Source organism: Sinohyriopsis cumingii, chromosome 9 (genome assembly GCF_028554795.1).
Source record: "Sinohyriopsis cumingii isolate HCF-2022 chromosome 9, ASM2855479v2, whole genome shotgun sequence".
Lineage (NCBI taxonomy): Eukaryota > Metazoa > Mollusca > Bivalvia > Unionida > Unionidae > Sinohyriopsis > Sinohyriopsis cumingii.
Window position 1 is genome coordinate 21,382,788 of NC_142969.1, and position 20,533 is coordinate 21,403,320.

At 34.8% G+C, this 20,533-nt stretch overlaps 1 protein-coding gene across 1 annotated transcript; it reads right to left on the minus strand.

Moving 5' to 3' along the window:
• Positions 1-7,463: 7,463 nt before the first annotated feature.
• Positions 7,464-17,861, minus strand: LOC149791366 (perforin-like protein 1). Its single transcript, XM_089969186.1, has 5 exons — positions 17,754-17,861; positions 12,244-12,282; positions 11,170-11,285; positions 10,601-10,656; positions 7,464-9,290 (listed from the first exon to the last, which is right to left on the minus strand). The coding sequence occupies exons 2-5, from the start codon at positions 12,262-12,264 to the stop codon at positions 7,699-7,701; spliced, it is 1,785 nt and encodes a 594-aa protein (XP_089825312.1). The 5' UTR covers positions 12,265-12,282; positions 17,754-17,861; the 3' UTR covers positions 7,464-7,698.
• Between the last annotated feature and the right edge of the window lie 2,672 nt (positions 17,862-20,533).

Below are 20,533 nucleotides of genomic sequence, written 5' to 3' on the forward strand. Positions count from 1 at the left end.
GAAAACCAGGCGAATTTCCAGTAAATGCGATCGTATTAAAATCCAGATCTGCAACGACATATCGTGGATGTCAAGTTGATTCACACGCTGAATTCGATAAAGAATAAAAACATACGAGAATCACTCGCTAACTGGTTGATAAGATCGACGATGAAATGAAAAATAGTTTTGGGAGAGTAGCTCTCCGAGTTGGCAATTAAACACCAACAATTACATAATAGAATCGATTTATTATAGTCCAAGAGGATATTGGAGAGGTTCAGCAGCAATTAAAAATATCGCGGAGACTGCAGGACTCGCACGTGCTTTAGCTGCAGACTGGTTCTCGCAACAGGCCATATGGAAAATTTATATTGCACGTCCAAAAACAAATCAACATGGACGGTTTGATGTCAGCAAAACCCAAAGAAGTTCATCAGGCAGATAGCATTACCAAATGACGCATATAAACGGCGTACATATAAAAGCGCGTTGACTGTCGTATATGTTGCAAATAGATACAAAGGGGCTGAATCGTCAAAAACAGCAAGTGAAGTCGCAGCAGCGTTTGACGAATTTATTCGCGAGGACCCGGGATAAGTGGTGACCTGCGAAGGCCACAATTGCTAAATGTTGATCCTGGCAATGAATTTATCGGTGCAGTAACGACGCTGATGCAACAACATAACGTTAAAATTAGACGTGGACACAGCTCGATGCATCGCGATTAGGAAATCGTTGAACGATTTAATCAAACACTTGCACAGCGACTCTTTTTACATCAATATGCTCAAGAATTAATGAGCGGAACACTGAGCGCTCGTGAGCGATCTCGTGAATGGGTTGCGAGACTGCCTTATGTGATGGCCACGTTAAACAACGAGGTCACGAGTGGAATTAACATGAAACTGGTCGATTCAATTGCGAAAAACCACATACCACGACGAAAATCACCAGATCAGCTACAACAACCTGTGCTTGGCAGTAAAGTAACAGTGAGTTATTTATATGAACCTTGTGAACTTGAGGGTGGTGCAGCAAGAAATGTGTTGACTAAAATAAACAATTGTTTCATTGTATAAAAATAATCATTAATAAGACAAAAGTCACAAAAAGAATCATTATTTATAGAAAATAAATCGATAAAAAGCTCACTATTCTAGGCTATTGTATAATTTTCGAGCCTTCTTTTTAATCACTGCAGCATTACAACTTATTTGTATATAGTGTCACACGCATTGCTACAGATTAAATGAAATCATCGTTTGCCCTCTCAGTTACATAATACACTTCAAATCTTTTTTGTCGTTTCTAGTACATATACATTTTTCATAAGAGGACTCATTGTGTAAAATAATGGAGAGATGTGCACTTGGCAGACGGATTGTGTGTGTTTAGAACATACTTTATACATTTGCCGTGTAAATTTTAGGAATGATATTATGAAACAATAGGTATCTCGGCACACAAAAGGACATAACCCAGGTCGTGCATTGGCAGGTAGAGAAATCAATATGTTGCCACAAGCTTATTCTTCGTAATAAACCATCAAAATATTGACATATTATGTATTTCTCCTAACAATTCTCTTTCTTAGGAATCAGTTTGTGTTTTTATATAACGTTGACCAAAATGAATCAGTTCTGTATATAATATATTCAACAAAGAGTTGGTTGAAAGACGTGCATCTTAACGTAATTACAATCAGTAGAGCCATTAACGCAAACATTTACTGTGGTCATCAGACTTAAAACTGGAAATCTGTAGGATGGAGACGAACTGAACTCGATCAATTAGGTTCGAATTCACAGGTATCAACTGAAAACGGGTGACGTCATATATAATTAAAATTGAAAGGAAAACGATGAACTTTGATAAAAAAAGAATTGGGGATGACAAAAGATCTAATAAAAAGAGAAAAATGGACAGTTGCGCAGTTTATTTATATCAGCTTAGTCAGCTAGAGCTACGGGTGCATTATTATTATTATTATTATTATTATTATTATTATTTCAGCAATGGTATTGCGTACACTTAGGTATATCAGCTGAAAAGGAGTGCAGAGATAACGAAATAACAAATATATTTCGAAATTCATATTATTCGTAATAAACCATGCAGATGTTGTCATTTAATTTGTTGCTTCTGATATTTCTCCTTCCTATGAATAAACTGTCGTTTGTACAAGGGGATAGCAGGGACTTGTATATATTGCTGAGAATGAAGTCATGGGGAACCAGTGTGCAAGAAAGCTATCTGCCGGAAAATATTTCGAATATTAAAGGAAAATGTAACAGAAAATGATACACGTTAATCGAAAATAAGAAATACAGAGGACTTTCAAAATAGAATGAAGACTAATGGATCTAATGCAAACACACAATCAAGGTGGCACGGAGAGATAATTCTTAACCATGACGGAGTTTTGGAAACATTAATATCAAATTTTTGACACGACGTATGTGATGATGAAACGGTTCTTTGTATAGTTTATTTATACTCCTATAACATTCCCTGTGCGTTGATTAAGAATACTCCATATTCATGTTCAGAAGAAATCATGTTATATAACCAAAAGACAGAAAACAACATACAGTGCAGAATAACAGTTGTTTGATATATATATATATATATATATATATATATATATATATATATATATATATATATATATATATATATATATATATATATATCTGTGTCTGTGTGTCTGTGTGTGTGTTTGTGTTACACACTCAAGGACAGATGAGGAGCAAGCAAAGCAAAAACGTGGCTTCGTGATGGCGTGGAGACCTCGTCCTTGTAATGCACGTGCTTTCTGAGATAAAAACGTATTGGGTCAGACGAAAAAGAAAGCAGAGACTGGCGTCAAGTGATTTAAACCTGAACACTGATTATGTTATATGATTTTACAGGATTTGGTGTATGAATGTTTGAACAAAAATGCCATTTTGTTGCCTTTCTGACCCAACAGATACTGTGCGCCAACATAAAATTATCTCGTTCTTCGTGAATTCTGTGACCTATTCTTGTACCTACAATTCTACAAAGATAGGTTCTATATCTTCACATTCACTCTCTGACTTGAAGAGGTGCTTTTCTAGTTTACTACAGGACAACATAGGTTCTGACTGCAGAATCAGTTCGGATGGCTCCCTTCAGTCGGCGTGGTACAAGCACTATATTATTGCCTTTTGCATCGATGGTATCACGGACTGGGCGACAACATTCGGAAGACCTTCTAACGGTTGGGATCTCACAAATCCGACCTGGATACCGTGGAACAGATCATGGATCTTGAATCTGTACGTAGCTTCCTTCGCCGGGAAAACCTCTTCTGTGAAAATAGGATGCTTGACATCGGATCTATATGCACAAAGATGAGCACAAGGACGATTCGAAAACAAAATATGAAAAATCTTCTGATTGATAGATATTTGTGGCCTTAGAAATGGACGAATGAATTATATTACTACCTTTCGTCCATGTATTCACCGTGCTTTGAGGAGTGGACTTTAGGATTACCGAAAGATCCTCTACCCCATTCAACCTCATTAACTGACACAACCTTTCAGTTTTCATTTTAAGATTTACAATGCTCTATCACACATAGGCTTGCGCATATACCATATTCATGCATGCTACATCGGAATAATATACGTGGAAAAAAGTAAACAAAACAAAGTTTAATTGTATAAAAATAAATAAATTATATGTGAAAGAATATACGTGTTGTAAGGACAAGATGGAAAATAAAATAAATCACAACTGAAGATCAATAGGCGGAAATAAATTTTATATAATAGCATTGAAGGATACGAGAATAAAGTGAATTTATCAAACGATTTAGTAATGACTAGAACATATATATTGTTTCAAAAATGGATGATCAAGAATGGTAGCAATTGAAAGGGTTCGGTTGGGGATGGCTGAAATCCATTTATCAGCACATGATAGACTATAAAGGACGGCCAGTACAACTAGTGGAGAAAGAAACCGGGAAAACTTCTGTAAGAACCATCGATACAGAGGAAGCTACTGGCAAGCTTTCTCGGATAACCACATTGTCTGAGGCCTAGCCTCGAACGCACGCGAACAGAGGTGAGATGGTTGCATCGCAGTGATCGGTAATTGCGAACGCTTTACACCGCGCAGCAGATCCATATAAAAAGCCTGTTCATATCATTTACATTACATCTAGTCGATGTCTAAAGATCTATTAAAACCATGCCTCGCTTTAATCTGTTTAGGGTTTTTATGAAATCTAACTATCACATATGATACACCGATTTATAAGCATATGAAGCAGAAAAAATTGTACAATTTAGAAATTGGAAAAAGCCATTAAATATGCCTTTATGTCAGCGCCAGCGTCCTCTTTTTTCTGTGTTTGTAGGGGTGGGTGGGTGGGGGTAATCTTTCGATTGAGGGCGCTTGCTAACATCACAAACTTTAAAACTGTGAACTTAACAATGTTCTGGACATTTTAAAACAGGAAACTTCTCAGCCTAATAATAATGATAATAATAATAATAATAATAATAATAATAATAACAGTGACGACAAATATGTTGATGTTGTTACAGTTGATGACGTTCAATGACATCATTTTTGTCGGTTGTTTTCTTTTTCTTCCCTGCCTTTTCTTTGCTCTTAATACTACACATATTACTATTATAACAATAAGGAAAGTATGGAATGAAGGAATAACAATACTACTAATAATAATAGCGATGACGACGATGAACATGCGGCTACAGCTGATAATCTCCGTCAAAGTCATTTTTGTTTGTTTTTGTTTTTCTTGCACTTTGTTAATGCTTCTATTTTTTACTATTGTAATTATGATCGTTTCTTCTTCTTCTTCTTCTTATTATTATTATTATTATTATTAGTAGTAGTAGTAGTAGTAGTAATAGTAACTTCAAAGGGAAGATGATAGTCAGAAATTAAAAGAATTTAAACATATGGAACAGACTATATAAGATATAGAAACATATTCCTAATTTACTGTAGTTTTTGCTTACAAAATAAATGATAAAATGAATAAGGACATGTTAGTAAAAACTTGCTCATACAAGTACGTAAAGATATTAGATCTGGAAAGGTAAATGTTGGTAATAATGTTATTATGAAATATAAAGATTAAACAATTAAAAGTATTGCATGTGGGAGTTTAAGTTATTAAAAGATTCTATCCTAAATACTTGTATAATTTTCCTTCCTTTTTTTAGCTGTAGTAATACTTTGTTATGACTTATGAAGGAATAAGAATATGACTCTAGATTAAACAATTAAAAGTATTGCATGTGGGAACTGAAGTTATTAAAGGACCTGTTCTAAATGCTTGTCAAAGTTTCCTTCATTTTTCTAGCTGTAGCAATACAAATTATTTTTCGAATGTGAATTAACCGCATTGTACGGAATGATATAAAATTTAAATCTAAGTCGAGGTTTTGCCTCCCGAAATATTTTACAGCAAATATAATATTTTCATAATAAGATGAAGAGATTTTTTGGATATTTTAGACGATCTGAGTGTGTGTGTGCGTATTTGTGAGTGCTTACACGTATCTAAAGAGTTCCCTTATAAAGTACGTATAAAGGTGGGCAATGATGTTGTGAGTAAATTGGGGAAAAGAAGAAATTGGGCATACTGCAGAATATGAAGACCGTATGAGATTTCAATAGCATAGAATGTTCCTTCAGCCGTTCAAACGCTTATGTAATGTATTATTGTGACCATGCTTTAAAATCGGAATCGGGAGGATGGAGAGGACTTTGACAGCAATGAGACTGACCAAACAAACAAAAACAAAAAAAGAAAAAAGAAAAAGAAAACAAGGTGTGGTTTACGATACACATTTTGTGCGGTTATGCCTGCTGCCGTATTATGGAAGTTATCGGTGCTTCCTTCGCATATCATCCAGGCCATCGGAACTTTTCACAAAAGATATAAACTTTAGAAAGTTTTAAGAAACATTAAATTTACTGTCCAGAACACTTTGAATCAAATGTTCTGATAGAGATTATTCTAAATTTTAAATTAAGTCATATTGCATGAAAAATTCGAATAAATAAAGGAAGTTATAACAAAATCAATTTCTCACTTGTGGGCACTCCAGGCCTCAGACGTGCACCTTGCCGAACTATATGGCTTCAGCTGAGTTATTAGTGCACGAAACTTTATAATTATTACTGAGTAAGTTTATAATATGATTTTCCTGAATATAAATTCGTTTTCTAAAAATGTGTAAATTGAAGGCTTCTGGCCACACATATGCCGAAACTTGAGGCTGACATATTCAGGAGGAATTTGCGATGAAATTAAGAATTGTTTTATGGTCTGTTTGCCTGTGATTTACGTGGTAAATTTATTTAAGGCTATTCCTGCAACTTTATGAAATTCTATAGAAAACAGTAACTTGTAATATATACCCCCTCTATATCCTTGCTCTCTGGGTCATCCACACGCTATTTGGTTACTTCCTCTACGTCAGTTTATTTACATTAGTAATACACAAAATGGCGCCGGTTAGTCTGTGATGAAACCTTAGATATATTGAACTAAGGTGGGTGAGTGTGTGGTAAAAAGCGATTGAGGTCTATCAGTTATGGTAAACACTGTTGAATGCATATACATCAAATATACGAGAATTAATTGTTGTCTAAGGTCAGACGAGTGAGGCCAAACCCAACGGCCATTTTCTCAAGGGTCGCGAAAAATACTGGAAGGCGGCTAAAATGTATACCAATGTTACGAACAGGTTTGTCAGCAAACGGTTCCTCTATTTTATGAATGGGTGCTATCATACCCACAAATCGTCCATCAGCATTAACACAGATTTTGGGGGTATGATTTACCGACAAATCGTTCATCAGCATCAACACAGATTTAGGGGTCTAGACGTACTAGTTTCAGATAAACTCAGTGTATATAAAAAATATATCAGAATTCAGGCACACTCTGCACTAAACTATAACATGTCTGAGCTAGAATGGCTTATTAATGAGAGAGACAGAGACAGACAGACAGACAGACAGAGAAAGAGAGAGAGAGCATCGTTTATGGATGTGTGAATATTACACAGAGAAACACCTTTCTCGCAGCTCGGCCAAAACAGTCTTCACCATTGCTCTTCGTTCGGTCCTTTTCGTGCTAAGATTTAGCCAATGATATATATGGGATCGGTGGAGAAACATTAGCATGCCAAGATGGTGGGAGTGAGGTCAGATCTGGGCATTCGGGTTTGGGAATTGTAACAAGATTGTGAACAAGAGGCTGTCATGCCTGTTGCTACTTGGGCAGTGACGCGTAGTGAGGAAGAGGATGGCTAATTATTAGCCATACAAATGGTAATGGCTACAAAATCTCATAGGAATTCTACAGAAGAGTTGAATACAAAATTAAGAACGCATAATTATGTTTGATGACATTGAGGGATAAACAAATGAAGTATCCAAACACAACATACAGAAAAGCATTTCAGAGGCAACATTTTTATGCAATCGCTTTATCTTTTGTCACGTCAATAATCTTTGAAATAAGCATATTACACTGCAGTTTTAGACCTCAGCAGTTTCAACATGTCATTTCAGTGTAAATGCGGTCGCCATTTTATTTTTGCAAAATCCTACAATACAAAAACACAAGTCTGAAAGCGAAATCAATTTGTATGCAAATTCTATATAAATCTTGATATAATTAAAAGCTAATGTCTAGTTTTCCCTTGTGTTTGCCCTTAACTTATCTCTTGATGTACCATTGCCAGAGGTAGGGTAGATGTCGTACACTGATTGCAACATATTTGATATAAAATATGTATCTGTTCCCATTTCTGTCTCCAGCTGGTTAATCCCTTCCTCACTGTACAGGTTACAATTTAGTGCTTTGTTCAGACATTCGCAGAACGTAAAGGCCACACAGTGTGCATCATCTAAACATCTTTTCAGACAATCCGGGACATTCTTTGTTCGGACATTCATTGTTTGATTTGCTATACGTTCTCTTCCAACAATTGCCGTGTCACTGAATTTTAACTGTTTATTTATTTTCGGTATTATGATTGTTGTTTCCATACGCTTTGCCTTCATTCCAACGATATAATTCGATTCATCATACATATGACATGAGTTATAGTTGTAGTCGCTTGTTGTGCATTCTCTACAGAAGCTAATTGCCACACAAGTATGCAGCTCCAAACAGGCCTTGATGCAACGGGAACGATCAAGTTCCTCCACATTTGTTGTTCCGCTCAAAGCGGTTTCTTTCAATATTAATCCCTCCGTCAGATCTTGGCAAGTGTCGACGAAACCTTTCATGGAAAGGAAGCTACAGTATTCTTTTTTGTTTCTTTTTATTTTCAGTTTGATATCATCGTATCTGATACCCAAATATTCCATATACTCAGAGCTAAATAGTTCTTCTATGGAAGTCAGTGAATATTGGGTTGGAACGGGAGTTTCCTTCACCGTAGATGCCCATGTCATTGTATCGCCGTTGGCTGGCGGAGGGGCACCAATTGTTATAGTATTTGTTTGTACCTCACTCTGAAATAAGGATGCTTGTTCTCGTTGAGAAGAATCTAAATTAAATCCTCCACCGATGCTGAATAAGCCAGAGTAACTGGCCGACACAGCCACATTTATTCCTTTTTCTTGCATTTTAGAGTAGCTGAGTGACGACATTTTGTGTTCATACGTAAAAGAAGCACCAAATGTAGCCTCGTCGACAAAATGTGTCCCATAATGATCAAAAAATGTCATATATGTATCTTTATCTTCTTCATAGCTATTTGAAATTGTTCTGTTCAATTTGTGAACCCAATTCAAGAAAGCTGGATGGAAAGGCGGTGGTGTACTCTTCTCAAGTTTACAATAGTAATAATTACATTTTGCACTGGAGTAGACCATGATCCGTTGTCCACTGGCCACAGTGGACGACGCTTCCTTGTATCCAGCACTTGCAGAAAAGCTGACTCCCCAGCCACCGCCTCCTACGTGAGCCGAGGCTGAGAGTGATTGCTGTAGTTCATATTGAGTTTGGACAATTTTGGAGGAGAACGAAGTAACACAGGAAACATCGGGGATAAGAACGAGCCCCCTGGGAACACTGTACCGGCAATCAGCAGTCTGATCGTTATTCTCATAGTCCGCATGAAATATTGGGTATGTAAATCCGGGATCATGACCGATCGCCAAGGGGTAACCCTTAAAGATGTTGTAGCCCAGAAGTGCATAGTCCATATCAGGAAAAGAGAGCTTTAAATCGGGCCCATTACATTCCTGGATACCGGCATCCTCTCGAAGCGCTGTAAAAGGAAATATAATCAAACATCAAAACGTTTCTTGAACTTTCCTTAAAACATAATGCAAGCACTTTTGCATGTATTGAATTGATAAACAGAAGCAAATAAATACAGAAGGGATTTACTCCATTAAAGTCTTATGTTACTAATTCACCTCCATTAATCGAGCACGAAATTACTGAATACAATTGTAGATCGGTAGCAGGATTGAACAGTGACTACAACATTTATTGCAATTCAAGATTGTAAATTCGTAAAATGAATACCAATTAGGAGGTTATTAAGCAAACACACTCACACCACCTAATTATCGATATTGTTTTCTCTTCATGGTTTTGTTCCTTGTATTGGTATTATTGGGAAGTACAAAATGACCCCAGCGACACACGTGCAAAATAACCTGACAGAGGGATGTCACATTTAATGCTTATATTTGCCAGTTATTAAAGCTAAATAAACCATATTAATATTTGTCTTATTGATACTACTCCAAAGAAATTGCACGAGCACAAGTAGGCAGGCAGAAGTCTGTGTCGGTTTTAATGCAATAACTTATGAATTACCAGTGAATAAATTTCATATTGCAAATAATTCCAATCATTTTGGAGTTAATAGCTTGGCCACTGGCACTGTTGCTTAACTTTTCATTGCGAATGATAACCTAAGTTCCATTGGATAGATTTCATTTGGACTTGGTACATTTGTTTCGTGCTGCCTAAGAAAAAAACTTGAACATGAAAGTCACCATGACTGAAAATAGACTGAACTTGCGCAGTTCATTACTTCACTATATAAACTCATTTTAATAAAGTTCAGCATGTGTGGTGCTTCTCGCCCCGCCCACCCCCGAAATCTATTGATTTTCGGATTATTGACATTGAAAAAAATATGTAAAAATTATCACACACACACACACACACACACGGTCTCGCTTGCGTTGACCTTAAGGAAAGCTGATAATAGCATTTGAGAGACACGTAGGTCAAAGTCAGTGTTTATAAAAATAAAAAAAAAATAAACAAACAAAACAAACATAAAATATATTTCCAGATTATTATTAAAACACCATGCAGTATGTTTTTTAAGATCACGACTACAACGGTGTTTTTAAGAATGTGTCCTTATTGACAACTTTTGTCGTGGTGCAATATTCTGCGATACTTCATTTCATATATGGATAGTTTAATTCCTTCTAATGTATTTCACATACTATGACATTTTATTGCATTTCAGTAACTTTATGATTGTGGTGTGGCATTTGCAAATAACGTTATGTTTGTCAAATTCCGTTTTCATCTAAAGGATCAACTTACATATTGCAAAACGTTTCTTCTGCTGCAAATTGTTTTCAGCTTCTAACCTTGCATTCCTGTATAAAACAAACGAATATCTATAGATTTCCAAACTGCATCTATTGTAACGAAATGTAGGTATTTCTTTCCAGCGACTTTACTTTAATGAACTCGTTTCTATCTTAAGATAATTGTAAAAAAACAAATTTGTCACCAGTTATGTTACGATTACTGAAGACGTATTTGAACTCAAACTCGTCAACCTGTTATTCCATCAATTCAACGTAGCCTCTTATAGTTGACTCTTAATTGGATGTTTCCTAAAGGTAAAAAAGATGACGTAGATGGAATACCCCTACCCCAACAAAAATAAAACAAAAAAACCCTCCCCCAACAAAATTAATCTAACCGACTCCTCCCAACTCCCTTTATGATGAGTTAATGCAGAATTTTGTACAGTGGGAATTAATGAATTCCTATTAGAAGGCTATATAACAATGCACGTTAATCTAAACGTGTGACAACTGAATCATTTACCCTTGCATATTTTCCGATAAAATATTGTTAATGTACATCATTTCAACACATACCCAATGGAGTCTTTTAAATAGAAGATAACAAGTACAAGGGCAGCGGCGACAAATATGACCACAAGAAATATAAAGACGATGAGAGTATTCATCAAGCGACTTTTCCTTTTCAGTGGCTATGGGAAGAAACAAAAGGTGTACATGAATGTAAATATTAAAACCACCTAATTATCTGGCGCATTTTACTGACAAATCATACAGAGTAATGTAGAGTACAAATACTAATTTACGAAATTTAGAGTTCATTTTGGTCAACATGTATGTATGTATGTATGTATGTATGTATGTATGTGAACCACTCCGGTGGCCTAGTGGTTAGAGCGTCCGCCTCGGATGCGGGAGGTCGTGGGTTCGATCCCCGGCCGAGTCATACCAGAGACTTAAAAAATGGTACTAACAGATGCCTCGCTTGGCGTTCAGCATTAAGAGGTTAGTGTTAGGACTGGTCGGCCTGGTGTCAGGATAATGTAATTGGGTGGGACATCATGCTACATGTCTGCGGCATGATGCCCCAGTGTTAGACATCACTATAAACTGCCACATTGCAGACATCGTAGCGATATGACTGAAAAATTGTTACAGTTACGTTAAAAATCAAAAATCACATCACATCACATGTATGTATGTATGTATGTATGTATGTATGTATGTATGTATGCAAGGACAATGATAAGAAAACAATGCAAATAATTTTTTAGCTAAGAACAATGTAGATAATTTTAGCAAATAACAAAATAAAAATAATATTAATGATAATAATAATAATAAGAAGATGATGATGATGATGAAGAATAAATGTTATAGTTGACTACTCGTCTTGCCAAAAGAATAACTCGATTTGACACGAAATGTAATTGTAATAAATACTATGTAGTCATATGTAAGAGAAATAGTTATAACAAGAAATAGTTACACAACAACTTTATCATACAAATGCAAAATAAATAAAACAAAGAATATTTGCAAATGCTGTGTTATAATAACTATTTGTATAAGTTTGCAGTTACGTTTATTGTTAAAGAGATGTACGCATATGATGAATATGAGAGAGAGAGAGAGAGAGAGAGTGTGTACTTTGTTGTGGTCACTTTCCATGGTTTCACGTTTCCTTCACTGTAAAATTTAAAATATACAGTGTGAAATTGTAATCCGGTCCTGAAAATTCACAAAACCAAATTAAATGTGGTAAGAAGAATTCCATTTAATCTGTATGCATTTCTGTGTTGAGTTTTATTGTACTCTGCATTCCTTTAGGCTATTTGAGGCCACCCGTTCATGAAAGGCCACATAAGCAGATCGGCTTTCAGTTTCAGAGGGTTCCTCTAAGGTAAACAAAAAGTGACAGTCATGACATAAAATTTCGTTCAGTTTTAGAGTAGGGTGGCTTCGACTCAATGATTTTAAAATTTGCTTAAATCAAAGAAACAACTTTCGGGAACAGAAGAATAATGCATGTAACATCACCAGAAGCATACATTGCGCATTCAAATTTGTTTATCTGAATTTGCCATTTGCTATTGTTTCATCTTCACTCCAAGGTTACAATATTTGTTTATAAATTCTTAGGTATTTAGAAAACAAGAAAATTTACAGTATTTCACACTGGTCTATATCCTTCCATCAACGATACCAAATCCAACGATACCATATCCAATTCTTGAACTATATAAAAGTTAGGTTCCTTGTAGCTCGTTATACTGCTACTTCTACCAGTAATAAATAAATAAAAAAATAAAATAACTAAGAAAATAAATAAATAAAAGATAATAAATAAATAAATAAATAACTGCAAGAAAAAATAAGAAACGTTGATGGTTTGAATTATTCTCACGTGTATCATAAATATAGTATTTACAATGGTATCATCCGAGACCTTAATTTGCACTCTAAGATCTCCATCCTTCATTAACTGGGACATAGAAGACCCCCCTGACATAACATTCATTGCTACAGATTTTTCAACAACATTAAATGTAACTGTAACATTAGTATGCCGTTGGCTCTATAATTTCGAATCATGTACTTTGATGAATAATCACCCTAATAGTATGCATGATCGCCATAGGAACAGCATAGTCTTTGTGGTGGGGGTGGCTGAGGGTAGGCGCCCATGCTGGAAAAGTGGCAGGGGTGTTCCACTGCAGGTTCATGCCCTTAAGCAGCTCAAGACTTGGTTCAACGACTTTGATTTTAAATACCTCATATAATTATGGTGTGAACTAAGCCGACAAGACAACCGTAAAATAAAGCTGTTTTGGCGATTCTTTAGATTTATACATTTAGAACATTTTCAGAATCATGCTGCCATTTTTGGGCCAACGTACAGATAAAACCTAATATACGCTTATGACTTCCCTTACCAAAGTTCAAAATGTGTATTGTCTCTGTCTTGATGAATTAAATCACAATACTTTGTTCCTAATAAAAACCGTGTGTGTGTGTGTGTGTGTGTGTGTGTGTGTGTGTGTACAAAATCTACAAAGATTATAAATAGTTACCTTTCCACGTAGGCTTTAAAGCAAACATGTATGGTTGCCCTCACTCCTTTAGTTTAGAAAAGATATCATTACGGAAATGTATTGAAAATACAATAGATTTAAAACAGTTTATAATTGTTGGATTAATTGTTAAAAATGACTAGTACTGAATACTAGATTCCATATGCACTTTATTAAGACCGATTACTAGATTCAGTACACTTTATTAGGTCCAATGTCGTGATTTAATACCAGATTATATACTTATTAGGACTGAATACTATATTCTATACAATTTATTAGGACTGAATACCGGATTCAATATAACTTATTAGGACTGAATCCATAGATCCTATGCAATATGGGCTGAATACCGGATTCTGTGTAACTTATAGGACTGAGTACTAGATCCTATGCAACATATTAGGACTGAATACCGATTCTGTGTAACTTACAGGACTAAGTACTAGATCCTATGCAACATATTGGGGATGAATACCGGATTTTGTGTAACTTATAGGACTGAGTACTAGATACTATGCAACATATTAGAGCTGAATACTAGATTAGATGCAATTTATTAGGACTGAATACCGGATTCTGTGTAACTTATAGGACTGAGTACTAGATTCTGTACAATATATTAGGACTGGATACTAGATTCTATACATCTTACTAGGACTGAATAACGGATTCTATATAACTTATTAGGACTAAGTATTAGATTCTATGCAATTTGTTCGGACTGAATACCAGATTCTACGAAACTTATAGGACTGAATACTGGATTCTATGCAACTCAAGGTCTGAATACTAGATTATGTGCAATATATAGAACTGAATACTAGTTTCTATACAACTTACTATGACTGAATACTGGATTCTATAAAACTTATTAGGACTGGATACCTGATTCTATATAACTTTTTAGGACTGAGTATCAGATTATATGCAACATACTAGGACTGAATACTAGATTTTATGCAATTTATTAGGACTGAATACCAGATTCTACGAAACTTATAGGACTGAATACCAGATTATATTAAACTTATAGGACTGAATACTGGATCTATGTGCAATATATAGAACTGAATACTAGTTTCTATACAACTTACTATGACTGAATACTGGATTCTATAGAACTTATTAGGACTGGATACCTGATTCTATATAACTTTTTAGGACTGAGTATCAGATTATATGCAACATACTAGGACTGAATACTAGATTTTATGCAATTTATTAGGACTGAATACCAGATTCTACGAAACTTATAGGACTGAATACCAGATTATATTAAACTTATAGGACTGAATACTGGATCTATGTGCAATATATAGAACCGATTAATAGCTTCTATACTAGCTTTTAAGACTGATTACTAGTTTCTATACTAGCTTTTAAGACTGATTTCTAGTTTCTATACTAGAATTTAAGACTGATTACTAGTTTCTATACTAGCTTTTAAGACTGATTACTAGTTTCTATACTAGCTTTTAAGACTGATTACTAGTTTCTATACTAGCTTTTAAGACTGATTACTAGATTCTATACAATATATTAGAGCGTCCGTCTCGGATGGGAGAGGCCGAGGGTTACAACCCCGGCCGAGTCAAATCAAAGGCTTATAAAAATGGTACTAGCAGCTGCCTCGCTTGGCGCTCAGCATTAAGAAGTTAGTGCTAAGATTGGTCGGCCTGGTATCAGGATATTGTGACTGGGTAGGACATGATGCTATATGTCTACGGCATAAGACCCCACTGCTAGACATCATTATAAACAGCCACAATGCAGCCATCGTAGGGATATGACTGAATTTTTTTTTAAAGCTATGTTGAAAATCCAAATACCCCCCCCACACACACACACAGAGACAAATACACAATTCAACAGATTAGGACTGGATACTAGATTCTATACAATTTATTAGAACTGAATACCAGAGTATATACAATTTACTAGAACACATGATGTTATAATTAAATACTACATTCTATGCATTTTATTAGGACAGATATTGTGTCTCAATACTAGGTTCTATTCAATTTATTTGGACATATTATTAAATACTACATTCTATGCATTTTATTAGGACAGATATTGTGTCTCAATACTAGGTTCTATTCAATTTATTTGGACATATTATTAAATACTACATTCTGTGCATTTTATTAGGACAGATATTGTGTCTCAATACTAGGTTCTATTCAATTTATTTGGACATATTATTAAATACTACATTCTATGCATTTTATTAGGACAGATATTGTGTCTCAGTACTAGGTTCTATTCAATTTATTTGGACATATAATTAAATACTACATTCTATGCATTTTATTAGGACAGATATTGTGTCTCAATACTAGGTTCTATTCAATTTATTTGGACATATTATTAAATACTACATTCTATGCATTTTATTAGGACAGATATTGTGTCTCAATACTAGGTTCTATTCAATTTATTTGGACATATAATTAAATACTACATTCTATGCATTTTATTAGGACAGATATTGTGTCTCAATACTAGGTTCTATTCAATTTATTTGGACATATTATTAAATACTACACTCTGAAAAAATTATAAGAACACAAGTTATGTCTAAATACTAGATTCTAAAACAATTATAAAGACACAAGTTTTTCTAAATACTAGATTCTATGAAATTTATTAGGACAAAAGTTGTGTCTAAATACTAGGTTCTATGTAATGTATTAGGGTATATGTTATGAATGGATACTAGATTCTGTACGTTTTATTAAGACAAATGCGTGGTACTTTTGGATAATTTTTATTTTGTCACATTCATATACTGAGAAGGTTTGTGGAACAGATACACAGCGCATATTTTCTGATTAATTTGGATGTAGCATGCGTTTAAAATTGTTAGGTAAAGGCCATGTCTGTTTTCTAGCCAAATGTCAAAAGTTGTTGATTTTTGGAATTATCAGCATACTTTATTTTCATTAGATTTAATTCCATGATATCACGTCATATTTTAACTGGTGTTCCAAACTAGAGTACTGAATAAACATCATGCAGTAATTGATATTAAGAATTGAATTAAATAGATTAGGAAATATATTACATCTCAATAAAAGTCTGTAATCAAAATGAGGTCATCGAGAGATTAATTACTGATTCCTTTCTAATATTCATATAGGAAGTTACCAGTGGAAATATGAATAGTTTTAACTTTAATTTTTGAAAGACCTTTGTTTTGAGAAATTTTCGAAAAACAAACGATCGCGATATGAATACAAATTAAGAAGCAAATGCAAATTACCAAAAACATGAAAGATTGCGACAGTTTGTACACGTAAACTACGGGTCCACCGATCTTTAATTACATTAATTATTAGGGGTTCCTTTTTTGAGACATCACACAAGTAGCGGCAAACATAAAAAATAAATAGAACATTTGTTTGCCATACACGTTCTTTATTGTTTGTAAGGAACACGATAACTCATTCTTAGCTACGCACATCTTTATTATTCACCATGGCAAACTGGCAATATGTTCTTTTGTCGTTATGACATGATTTTCATGCTCGCTTATTTTGCTTTATTGACAGTATATTATTACACACAATGCATCTTTAGCACAATAAAAAGGAAACGCTTGAACATTGGATATAAAAATACTTTTCTTAAAGTCACTTTCAACATACCACTGATAAGGTAGAAAGTAGTTAATATTGTCTCCCAACATTTATTCTGATTGATTAGAAGCGTAGTATCTAAGACAAAAGTGAGTATTACTATATTAGTGTGATATAATTTTACCTTCGATAAACTCAGTATTATCCAACCAAATGTAAATGTGGCTCTACATTAATATAACTATTCTTACAGCGTATAAGGATCTGAGAACTCATCAATTGTCCTGTGTTCTATAATTAGATGTTTACCATAAAGCTCTTCCTTGCAAGGAAAAAGTAGAAATGAAGACTAATCAGTCACACAATGAGACCTATTGTATTATTCTTATTATAGTTTGATAATTGGTCTAACTCTGAGTCCAAAAATATAATTTTCCCCAAAAGGTCTCATACATCCCCTGTACACAAACATACACATGCATTTATTCCAGATACTTACATTAAACAAACGGAACAATAGAAACTTCAATGATGGTCTCTGTTCTTCCGAAGCTTTTCTAAACCGCAGTACTCTTTAAATGTGATGGACGTCTGCTGCAGACATACCGGCATCTTATCGAGATCTAATACGACTCTGTAAAACTGTTGTTTAAATACCTACCGTCCAAATATAAGTGTTAGTTTTTCAAGTGCATTTAAGTGCTTACTTCTGTAATTCTTAGTAAAACAATAAACCCAATTTGGAAACTACAGAGGAGGATACATACAAATTGATTCACAGTAAAAATTCAACACGGTTAATGATTAGAGGTTAATGTCATATATGGATCGGATGTCTTGCTAGCGCCAACGCATACAGAACAAATTACAAGCGTCTTACATTGAGTTATCAGTAGGAACAGAGATATTCATTTGTTCTTGTATATACCAATTATACCAGCAAGCGGAACGACAATTTTTTAAGTCATACAATGTGAAAAACAACTTATTTACATGTACTTTATGTCTTTGAAAATGCTTTTCTTCAAGCTGGTTTCACCACATTTAAAAGTATAACCATTTACGAAGTTTACAACAGTGCGAATTAGACAAGGATCATGTAGATATTCAAAGTTAAAGTTTTGCATTATCAAAATTAAAATAAATATATTATATAATTTAGGTATTGCAAATAAAATATATGCATATAAGTTCTTTTATCATTCAGGTTGTTAACTGGGGTCAGAAGCTGCTTAATTGTTTTTAAACATTTGCTTGGATGCATTTCGTATGGACCAGCCAATATAGTATGAGATTACTGTAACACAATAATCTTATAATACACCTTACAGACAAACCAAGACAACATGAGGTAAATGTGGCATAGAACCTATTACAGATAAGCAAATACAGTATCAGATGAGTGTGGCAGAGAACATCTTACATATAAGCTAATTCAGGATGAGATGTGTGTGGCACAAGATATCCTCGAGACAAACCAAAATAGCATGAGATTAGAATAGCACAGTACATGTTCCCGACAAGAGGTGAGGAGTATGAACAAAATGGGGTGCAGGATATCTTATAGAGAAGCCAACACATTATGAGATGAGTGTGACTTAGTACATTTTTCAGTCTAGGTAATACATTATGAGATACGTGTGGCACAGGACATAGTAGAGACAAGCCAATACAGTATGAGATGAATGTGGCACAGTACGTCTTACGGGTAAGCGAATACAGTGTGAGATTAATCTAGAACACTTCATCTTAGAGATAAACTAATACAGTATGAGATGCGTGTGCCACAATACATTCATACAGACAAACCAAGACAACATGAGATGAATGTGGCACAGTACATATTACAGATAATCCAGTAGGGTATGAGATATATGTGGTTCAGTACATCTTAAAATAATCCAATACAGTATAAGATGACAGTGGCACTGGAAATCTTACAGATAAGTCAATACATTATGTGATGAGCGTGCCACAGGACATCTTATAAATAAGGCAATATTATGAAATGAGTTTGGAAAGTACATCTTACAGACTTGCCAATAGAGTATAAGATCAGTGTGGCACACGACATCATGCAGGCAGATTAACACAGTATGAGATGAGTGTAGCACATTAAATCTTACTGAGAAGCAAATACAGTATGAGATGATAGTGACACAGGGCATCTTGCAAGCAAACCAGCACAGAATGATATGAGTGCGACAAATTACATCTCACAGCATATCTTACAGATATGGCAATACATTACGAGATGAATGTGACGAGGGATAACGTGTAGGCAAACCAGTGCAGTATTAGTGTGGCATAGCAGAATCTTACGGATAAGTCAATGCAGCAAGAGATGAGTTTTGCACAGGACATCTTACAGAAAAGCCAATACAGCATGAAATGGGTGTGGGACAGTACATCATACAAATTAACCAATACAGTAGGAGTTTTTTAAAGCCCATTTCATCTTAAAAACAATCCAGTGCAACACGAGATTAGAGAGGGACAGTAGATCCTACTGACAAGCTGATAAATGTTTAGATGTGTGTGGCACAAGACAGCCTATAGATACGCCAATACAGCCTGAGATGAGCATGTCACAGCAAAAGATTTAAATAAGCCAATTCAGTATAAGATGAGAGTGGCACAGTACACCTTGCAGACAAACCCATACAATATGACACAGGAAATTCGGCATACAAGTCAATATAGTATGAAATAATTGTAATACACGATATCTTGCAGAAAAGCCAATACATTATGAGATGAGTGTGGCACAGTACATGTTACAGATAGGCCAGCTTGGTAGGAGATGAGTGTAGCAAGGTACTTTTATGAAGATAAGCTAATACAGTATGGGATGAATGTGGTAAAGGATATCTTGCAGGAAAATTAATATAGTATGAAATAGGTGGGAGACAGTACATCTTATTTTTAAGCCAATGCAGTATGAGATGAGGTTGGGGGAGTACATTGTAACGGTGTGAATTTTGGAAGACGATTATTGCGCCATACAAGAGGGGAATCTTGTGATCAGCGTGACACGTAACAATTAACATTGACGTATCGGCTAGGCTGGCAATAAATCGCTGCCTGCAAAGGACGTGACTCTCTTATTTATAGGTATGATTGATTTTTTATTAGGAACTGATCAGATAACTGTTAGAGATAAAGATTAGACGATGTCAATGTGGAGTTAAGTAGCGGGAAATGTCAAAATTTTAAATAATTCTTAGACAATGTTCGTGCCAGCTTAAAATAAGTGTTATAAAATTAGTTTTTCAATAA